A 10412-nucleotide genomic window follows, 5' to 3' on the forward strand; every position below is an offset into this window, starting at 1 on the left:
ACTGGGGGTCCAAGGAGGTGCAGGGACACAGAACAACGGCAAGGGACGAGGGTCCGAGGAAGACCAGCCAGGGGTGAGGGTCCAGGGAGGTCATCAGCCAGGGTCCTCCTTTGGGGTATGCGCCCACACACTGGACTGAGAGACAGACCACAGATAAAAACATCAACATACTGTAGTGCATGAGATGAAATATTTGTCTTGAATACTCAACTTGCAAATATCTTCAAAGCTATCAGAGGATAACTTAATAATTCATTCATAAATCACAATATGCATATACTCTTGTTATCTAAATCTACATGTATCAGAAAATTATATAGTTTCTTGGTGTGTTACTGGGCTGTACATTAAATGAATGGTACTTACATTAAATGTCCTCGTAGTATTCAAAGCCATGGTATTCTGGTGATGGGAAGGCAGCTCTGATGGAGGTTACTACACAAGATGGTATAGGGATCCTGTTTCTCCTGCCCAGGTGTCCTCTGGCCCAAAGGGTAAATTGTCTGTAGGCTGTTAACCTAAACAGACTGGAGAAAAAAGCCATGTTGTCTAGTCTATCCTTTGTTGTCATGTGATTCACATTTTACTAACGTTAGCAAGACTAGCAAAGTGGTGACATAGCTTGCTAACTGTACCGGGTCGAGACGACGCTGCTTATACATTTCACCATATAGAGTACAGACAATGGCGTATTGATATAATTTTTACCAGCTAGTTAGACTAGCAAACTGCCGATATCACTTGCTAGCTGTAATGATAGCTAACGTTTGTATAAGTAGCTAGCTAACGAACACGCATAGTTGCATTCAAACAGTTGAACTAGGTAGCTAACGTTAGCTAGCTAGACGAGCTAACGTTAGCTTCTAGACGAGCTAACGTTAGCTACTAGACGAGCTAACGTTAGCTTCTAGACGAGCTAACGTTAGCTACTAGACGAGCTAACGTTAGCTTCTAGACGAGCTAACGTTAGCTACTTTTATCAGCCAGAAAGCGACTGCTAACATTACTGACTTGGCTAAAGAAAAGTGCTTTATTCATACCAACGTTTAGCTATATAACGTTATATGTATACATGTATATTTAACTAGCTATAGCTACATATAGCTACAGCTAGCTAGTTATTGTTAGCCATTACCGGCTGTCGATGGGTCGCTCCAGGGTCTCAGCACGGACATCACGTAGGGAGAGCATGGACACTTCCAAGACTTCCCTTTCTAGGCAGAGCATTTTAAAAGTGCGGTCCAGGGTTATGCACTGAAAATGCTCAAGTAGGTGGTCCACATTCGCTTCCTGACAGCAGATCGATTCAATTGCTGTCGGCTTTTCGGTGCAGTGACCACAGGTACACCAGCTGGTGTTGCCTACCCTCTCCACACATCTAGGAACTACAGATGCCTCCGCGTCCTCGACTTCGTGGAAAGTTTCTCTCCTCCTCACTGGCTCGAAGGCGTAAGCCATTGGATTTCTCTGAAACCCAAAACACCTCTCTACTTCGTCGTCTGACATACCGGTTACCGTTACTGAAGCTCTTTGCAACTCTACAAGCGTATGGATGACTTCGCGCAACCAACCTCATGACGTAGTCAGTGTGACGTAAACAATATGGCGGCAAGCAGCGCAAAAAAATAGCCTAGTACCAAACATAAATCTATTATAATTTAATGTGTAACCATTTTATATACTTTTTTTTTCTCAAAATAAATCCAAATACACTTAGTATCTATAAAACTGGTCAAAGTTATGCCTGTTTCATGTCCCCTTTAAGTTCGTAAACTCGTCATCACTGTAAATGAGGGAAACCTCAGTGTTTCACGAGTATAAATAAAGAGGGGGGGGAGCCATGTAACGTTAACGAGCTTTCACTGCTGCAGCTCACAGACATGGAATTCGTTGAAAGGGAGGAGGCACATTGACCATTAAACTTTTCGTTGTGAAAAAACACTCATAAATATTTTATTTTGTCTAAATAAAGGAGAGATTTTTTGTTTACAAGCTGCTATCGCCATCTACTTCCTACTTCCGGCTGCTGACGGTCCGTTCTCAAAGAAGTTTTAGGTCAGAAAAATCCCAAATTCAGACTACGAGCAGTGACCAGCTGTGGCCACAAGGGGGAGACACAGAGACGGCACATTCAGATTCCTAGATTATTACCGTACGGTCTAGTCCTACTGCTGCGGGAGCAGTGACCTTTCATACAGCCCCATGGCAGTGACCTGGCTGGGAGCAGGGACCTGTGACCACTAGGGGGAGACACAGAGACAGCAGTGACACCCCCCTCCCCCCATGCCAATAATGCCCTTTGAATTGAATTGACAGCAGGCTGAGAGCAGTTACCTGGTGTGACCACTGGAGGGAGACATAAAGACAGCAGTGATTCCATAGGCTCTGTGCACCAGCTCCACTACTTCCTGAAAGTCACTTGGCATCTTTATTTCCTGTCCTATATGATTGGATTAAGTGATTAATCAGGTGTGCGCTGGGTCTGCCTCACACCTGATTAATCACTTAATCCAATCATAAAGGACAGGAAATAAGATGCCAAGTGACTTTCAGGAAGTAGTGGAGCTGGTGCACAGAGCCTATTGAATTGACTGCAGGCTGGGAGCAGTTACCTGGTATGACCACTGGAGGGAGACAAAGACAGCAGTGATTCCATCCCCGCCCTTTGAATTGAATTGACTGCAGGCTGGGAGCAGTTACCTGGTGTGACCACTGGAGGGCGACACAGGGTCTTTCCCGTGGTGTTTGACTATTCGAGGCTGTGAACGAGAATCACTCACGCTGTCTCGTTCTCGCTAATCGAAAGCCTATCTGGTTACACTTTAAGGCGATTTATTTTATTTCTTAATTTAGACGCAGTTGTGCTTGGCAGTCACGAAACTAGCAACAATTAGTCGATCGGCTAACGTTAATGCCAGCTGTGTCAACCCGTTGCTCAAACAGCAACGGTGATGCACCATGAGCATCATTTGTGCTCGATTTAGCAGCACTAACTTTCTAAATTGTTTTGGGCTCAGTAACACTTGAGTACCGGCCGCAAATGTCAAAAATATAGTGGTGATGGTGTAACTGGTTTCGTCTCGCATCAGATATGTTTTATACGACATTATTTTCCAAAGGTTTATTGAAATTTGTATCGAAGAATGCCCCATATTTGGGTGAGATCACGGAGCTGCATCTCGGGGAAGTAACTTTAGTGGAAGTAGTGACCTGTTGTGACCACAAGGGGGAGACAGAGAGCTCGGGTTGTGAGCAGTCCTGGATCCACGTCCATGATCCGGATATGTGACTTGAGCAATGCTATTAATGTCAAGCGTGTTTGTCAAAGTAATAGGTGATCACGGGCATGTAGGAATCTCCATTGCTTCAGGACAATGTATAAATACAGTCTCATGTTACCATTGACTGGTGGTGAAAGTTTGAAACACATTCCATCATCCCACCCAAAATGATTGTCTAATAGAATTTTGTCACAGCTCCCTCTGGTGTCTGTTCAACAGACTGCAGCCAGCTCCACTTGTTGGACATCCATGTTTTGATGTCCTACAACTTTTTTTTATCTTGCATACGGTCCATCTATTTCTGGCACACCGAAGCACCCCCCCCCAAACCCTTCTCCCCCAAAAACCACTCATTCATACTTTGTTTAATCTCATGTTTATTATACAGTGACAGAGGCATACAAGTTGTGCAGCAAAACATGTTGGATGTCAACAAGCAGACCAAACTACCAGAACACGACCATGAAGCACCACAACAGTAGGGCAGCATCTCAATACTCCAGGGTTCCTTCCTTCTGTTTTCTCCTCTCGACTTGGCCCTGTAGGACAGGGTGAAGAGACCAGAATAGGAAACCACTACAAAGTATTGAAATGTAGCCCTTTGAGAGGGGATTGGCTGGTCAGAGAGAGGGAGCCTATGGTCCAGGTTCATTAGGGACAGTCTAACAGCAAGCAACACTTGTCTCTCTCCATCCCCTCGCTGTGAAAAAGATTCACAAACTGAGAAAAGACAGTTGACGGAATGTTGAATTTGTCACGGTTCGATTTTTCAGTCAAATTCAACATTCTGAACATCATTCATGTGAACGACCCAATAAATGATTTGACTGACGTTAAAAGCCTCACTTACGGTCGACTGATACTGATAAATACACTACATTCAGATCAATATTATTGATTATTAAACCCCATCAAATCCCTCTTCCGAGTTCCATACGCAAAGAAAATGTATAGAAAACGTTGGAAAAAGCAACGTTATTCAAATTAATTACAATAAACTAATTATCGACATAGATATAGGGTGGTGTGCTGCTGTTTTAAGAGGAACAACAACTTCACATAAAAAAAAAAAGCTTTGTACATTTATGTAGTGTTTTACATAAATCCATATATAAGAACATAATCTGGGCATATGGCCAAAGATAACAGTTGTCTTTCTCCTTGATAATTTGGTCACATATTTAACGCCTTTGCTTAAGTGGACCTATCAAGAAAAAATAATACATTTGGACACACTCGATCAACCAGCCAATCACACTAGGTCACACACGCTAGGACAAAACAGATATACTCTCAAGTACACCTTCCATGAAATGTGGACAAACATTTTCCCACCCCAAATAAAACCCTAATAATACCATGAATGTGTTACCAGATGAGTCTGTCCCAGTCAATCACCATGGTTATGATCAGTCTGGCGGTTCAGGCACCTGCGGCCGCCTGTGAGTTTTTCACCTCCATTAATACAAAACAGATGCGCTTGGTGGTAGGGGGGAGTCGTAGTCCTAATTACTACAAGCTCTGGGTGTTGTAGTCCTAGTTAGTAGAAGTTCTGGGAGTTGTATTCCTCGTTAATAGAAGCTCTGGGAGTTGTAGTCCTAGTTAGTAGACACTCGGGGAGTTGTAGTCCTAGTAAGTAGAAGCTCTGGGAGTTGTAGTCCTAGTAAGTAGAAGCTCTGGGAGTTGTAGTCCTAGTTAGTAGAAGCTCTGGGAGTTGTAGTCCTAGTACAGGCGTCGTGTGGTGTAGTCCAGCACCATGCTGGCTGCCCCAAGCAGAGCCGGGTCATCGAGGTCAGAGGTCAGCACCTGGAAAATGAACACACAAAACACACAAATATATACAAACAAGACCACACACAATCAACTTAAACAACAATTAAATATAACAAATAAACCATCGATCACTGTCAAACGCACAAATGGTGAATTGGCAGCAAAGCCAGCCAGCGCGGAGGTGCTGACCTGTATGGACTGCGCGGAGGACAGCGCCCTCTGAGAGACGACCCGCTGGACAGGGGCCTGGTAGTGGGCGGCCAGGACGCCGGACAGGATCACCATGGAGGGGTTCACCATGTGGAGGATGTTCACTACGCCCACGCCCAGGGCCGTGCCCGCTGGAGGGAGGGAGGGAGGGAGGGGGAGAGTCGTTTATTTAAGGACATAGGGAACAGTCTTAGCCTGATAACAGACAGGTCAGGTCGTTACACTCTGCTAAGATCTTTTGACATTTCTGCTGAGAATTTTTTTTTTTTACTCTGAGAAAACAGCTGTTTCATGTAGCAACACCAAACCAAGAATCAGTGGACTTGGGTGGAGTGGGCGGGTCCGAGGGGGGGGGGGGGGGGGGAGGTCACCTGTAGTGAGGACCTGGTCAGCGTGGGAGTTCCCTATCCTGGCGGCGTTGATGAGATGGATGGCGCTGACCGGCTCCGTGATCTTCAGGTCCATCCCCTCCACCTTCAGAAGGTCCTCTGGGGAACACACACACACGCACGTACGCACGCACACATACACACACACACACACACACACACACACACACACACACACACACACACACACACACACACACACACACACACGTTAGATGACCCCTCAAGAAACACAAACATACATTCACACATATATCACACGCGTTAGATGACTGTGAAATAAACATCAACTCAGCAGGGCTTGAGCATAAGCACCGGGCCGGTTCTGTCTGGAACACCTCCGGATCATTAACGCTTTTAATGGCCCGCTTGGGCCAGTGCAAATATAACTTTGAGATCATATATATATATACACATATACAAGCTTACAATTGTCGCCCCATAATAATAAAAAAACATTTTTGAGAGATTCGCGACTACGAATCTTTTTGGGAGAAAAGGCACCGCGTCTGCAGTCACATTCCAGAGAACAGGGAGACGCAACGATCACGGGTGAGTTCAGCCCCGACTAAACGCTCTCTCTGTGTTACCCAATCAGCAGTGTTCCACCACCGTTTAACGTTTGCTACATGTTGCCGGGGCTGAAGTTCAACTCGCCCCAGCTGTGAGCTTCGTGTGACAAACCTCAGAGCCTTTACTCTGATTGGCTGTGGTAACGCGCCAGCGCGAGAACTTCAATGGGAAGACAAGCCAGCCGGATACCTTGTACATAGCCGCTAATCAATAACCGCTAATAAAAGGTTTCTGAAGGCACCTGCTGCCGGCCAAAAACCTGGCAAAAAAAAAAACATCTGAAAAAAGAAACCACCTTTATCCAGAAGCACTGCGCGATAATGACAGGAAGTATGAAAAAAAACGAGAGTTTTCCAGCCTCCCTGGCCAGATGGCTGGCCTTGGCTAGGGTGTGAGGAGGAGAAGAGAGTATTTTGCAAGCGTTGCCTATCTTTACCAGCGTATGCAGACAAGAGAGTGAAAACACTAGACAGCTCTTAAGTAAAATAGCTCGCTAACTAGCTAATATGTTTGAAGTTTTAGTTCTTAGTAATTGCTGACTAGATCCCTTCATCGCAAACATTGACTTTACATGTACTTCTATCACGTCATTCTTCTGAGGCTTGATGATGATAAATTCAATGCGGTATGTCGAGCCCTGCTCAGATATAAAGACTAAACACATTAGATGACTCAAACAAACATACACTCATAAGTGTACAGTCTAAACACACACACACACACACACACACACACACCGTCGTGCAGCCTCTTGGCCTCTCTCTGCAGGGCCATGCCCGAGGCGTAGGCCTCTATGCAGCCCCGGCTGCCGCAGGAGCACTCGGGACCGTCCAGAGACACCATGATGTGACCCAGCTCCGCCGCGCAGAAGCTGCTGCCGTGGACCAGCTCGTTGTGCTGGACGATCCCCCCGCCGATGCCTGCGCCACAAACAACAACAAACAAACAAACAAACATCTTGATTGGTCACACGGCGAGACACGCACACATCATGTGATGTAGGCGGCGAAACACACACACGCAAAATGGCGGGAGGGTCCACCGATGAGACCTCTCTCTGCTCTTCACCCATCCTGTCGTCTTTCCCCCCCAAGGGGCAGCCAGGACACACACACACACACACGCACACGCGCACACGCACACGCACACACACACGCACACGCACACACGCACCTTCACTATGCACCACCTTCTGCTTTGTATGACTACACACACACACCTGTCCCGGTGATGATGGTGACGAAGTTCTCCACCCCCTTCCCGTGTCCGAACTTCCTCTCGGCGAGGGCGGCGCAGTTTCCGTCGTTGTCCACCCAGACGGGCAGCCGCAGGGCGTCAGAGACGGGCGTGCGCAGGTCCACAGACGACCACTCCTCAATCAGCCTGGTGGACTGGAGGATCACCCCCTCCTGAGGGTTCACACGCCCCCCCGTAGACACGCCTGGGGGAGGAGGGGGGCACCGCTGTTACACTTCTACCACTTCCACTACAAAACACTCCTCCACTACAAAACACTCCTCTACTACAAAACACTCCTCTACTACAAAACACTCCTCTACTACAAAACACTCCTCTACTACAAAACACTCCTCTACTACAAAACACTCCTCTACTACAAAACACTCCTCTACTACAAAACACTCCTCTACTACAAAACTCTCAAAATAAGAGAGAAAGAGAAAGGAGATATAGACAGATGGAGAGACAGAGGAGAGATAGAGGGGATGGAGAGAGAGAGAGAGAGAGAGACTGGCACACAGGAGTGATAGAGGGGATGGAGAGAGAGAGAGAGAGAGAGAGAGAGAGAGAGAGAGACTGGCACACAGAGGAGAGATAGAGGGGATGGAGAGAGAGAGAGACTGGCACACAGAGGAGTGATAGAGGGATGGAGAGAGAGAGAGAGAGAGAGACTGGCACACAGAGGAGAGATAGAGGGGATGGAGAGAGAGAGAGAGAGAGAGAGAGAGAGAGAGAGACTGGTACACAGAGGGGAGATAGAGGGGATGGAGAGAGAGAGAGAGAGAGAGAGAGAGAGAGAGAGAGAGAGAGACTGGCACACAGAGGAGAGATAGAGGGGATGGAGAGAGAGAGAGAGAGACTGGCACACAGAGGAGTGATAGAGGGATGGAGAGAGAGAGAGAGAGAGAGAGAGACTGGCACACAGAGGAGTGATAGAGGGATGGAGAGAGAGAGAGAGAGAGAGAGACTGGCACACAGAGGAGAGATAGAGGGGATGGAGAGAGAGAGAGAGAGAGAGAGAGAGAGACTGGCACACAGAGGAGAGATAGAGGGGATGGAGAGAGAGAGAGAGAGAGAGAGAGAGAGAGAGGCTGGCACACAGAGGAGTGTGAACTCACCCACTCCCAGGATCCTACAGTTGAGCTTGGTGGCGTCGGCCAGCGCCTCGGTGCACATGCTGAGGATCAGGTCTATCCTGGCCTGGTAGGTCTTGGGGTTGGTCTGCGTGTACTTCTTCACTATCCTCCCCTAGACCAGCCCATTCACACCAACACACTCATGTTAGATATCTACTATATACTACATCCTCTCTAGTAGATCAGATCGCGTACTGTACTACTACTTCTGCGTACTACGATTGGCCTGTAATGATAAAAGTCCACAATCAACCACTAGTGATGACGGCTATCTTGAGCAGACAGGCGATTTGCAGACGACCCCGTTTGATTTCTGTAGTCGTTTTAAATGTCGATGTCATGCAGATTATTCAGGCCCAACCCAGGGATTTCTACGTGCAACGACCTCCTACAGCCAATCGTCTCGACATTTAGTTTGGTGACGTAACTGCGTGCATGCCAGGGTCAGACCGGGAGCTGGATCAGAGCCCCGGTCAACGCCGGGAGGACGTGGTACTGTAGCTACCTGGACACCATGGTGGCCTGAGCTGCCAAGACTCAGGGAGTTAGGCACCTGAGGTCAGAGGTCAGTCAGCAGGTGGTTGGAGCATTAGGACACAAGACGCACACCAACATGAGATTCATTAAGGACGAGGACAGGTATGTGGCGTACAATAAATAAATCTGATCGAAAGTAAAGGATTTTCCAAGGTTCGCTCAAAGAGGTGAAGTCTGATTTATTCTGAAAACATACGAGCGCAAGGACTTCAGGACAACGCACGTGAGAGGTTCATCTGACAGAAGTCAAACAGAAAGGTGTTGCGTGGTCTTTTATTCAAGCAATACACAGGTATGACGCTTCCAGGGATTTGATTGGCTAACCCATCTGTACATGTCATAATAAATGGCAGACGTCATCAACAATGGTCAAGAGTTCAGACACGTGATATTAGTAAGGGCGGTAAATCTGGGGGACAATAGAACAAAGAAAGGTCACTGTAGGCCAGACTGAAAGTCTGTGTGTGTCGACCTCCTGGAGAGGTCATCCTGTTATAAATGAGGTTAGCACAGCTAGGGGTCTCGCATGTGAAAGGTTGAGGGAGGTAGAGTGAAAATACAATTTCTATGACAACGACCCCCGCATGAGTCAGACAACATGATATCTTTTTCATTGAAATTAATTAGAAACGTTTTAGTACTTTATCTAATCCATCCTGAGTGCCTGGATTTTTCCTTTTTCAAGTTTGAAATTATATGTTCATTGATATGGGTGACATGTTAAGATAGCTAGATAGCGGAAAAAAAGCTCAGCGCGTCCTCTTCAGTGGCCCGTTAAGAACATCGAGAGACACAGCACTGATTGATTGATTGATTGATCAATCAATTGATACTTGAAAAAGTACAGACGGTACATCCCAGAGGATAGCACGTGGAAGCGTACTTAAAAACCTGTTTCCAACGTGGTCTCAAATGTCGAAAGCATATCTGACATGACGTGATGTCACAATAATAACTAACCCTAAAACTATGTCAATATTCATGTAAATGTACATACAGATAGATATCTTACACAGCTGTAGCGGGATGAAACTTAACCTTATTTTCCTGTCTGTCTTCAAGATCATCAATCGAGGAAATGTAAGACTGTAATGGAAATTCTGTATTATTAGATCTTAGTTGAACCCCGTAACATATTTAGACCTTAGTTGAAGTGATTTAACAGACTGTGTTGTTTTGGCCAGTTAGAACTGGCCTCTCATTCCTTGCGTAGACAGAATATTGTTCATCTACTATCTTATGTTTGTAGAACTAAGCGCCCCTTGATCGTCTTC

The 10412-nt window shown here is 46.4% G+C and overlaps 2 protein-coding genes across 2 annotated transcripts in view; one reads left to right on the forward strand and one right to left on the reverse strand.

Moving 5' to 3' along the window:
• Positions 1-3657: 3657 nt before the first annotated feature.
• On the reverse strand, positions 3658-9801 carry gne (glucosamine (UDP-N-acetyl)-2-epimerase/N-acetylmannosamine kinase). Its single transcript, XM_084454544.1, has 7 exons — positions 9030-9801; positions 8584-8713; positions 7446-7667; positions 6964-7146; positions 5636-5752; positions 5244-5395; positions 3658-5087 (listed from the first exon to the last, which is right to left on the reverse strand). The coding sequence occupies exons 1-7, from the start codon at positions 9036-9038 to the stop codon at positions 5004-5006; spliced, it is 897 nt and encodes a 298-aa protein (XP_084310670.1). The 5' UTR covers positions 9039-9801; the 3' UTR covers positions 3658-5003.
• The window catches only part of cplx2a (complexin 2a), a gene marked incomplete at both ends in the record, with an annotated part of 5021 nt that continues 3645 nt past the window's right edge, over positions 9037-10412 (forward strand). The window contains one exon of the mRNA XM_084454432.1: positions 9037-9073. Within this exon, the coding sequence (XP_084310558.1) occupies positions 9037-9073 (37 nt within the window). The remainder of the gene's footprint in view (positions 9074-10412) is intronic.

The sequence above is a fragment of the Borostomias antarcticus genome (assembly GCF_949987555.1).
Source record: "Borostomias antarcticus genome assembly, chromosome: 20".
In the NCBI taxonomy this organism is placed as follows: domain Eukaryota; kingdom Metazoa; phylum Chordata; class Actinopteri; order Stomiiformes; family Stomiidae; genus Borostomias; species Borostomias antarcticus.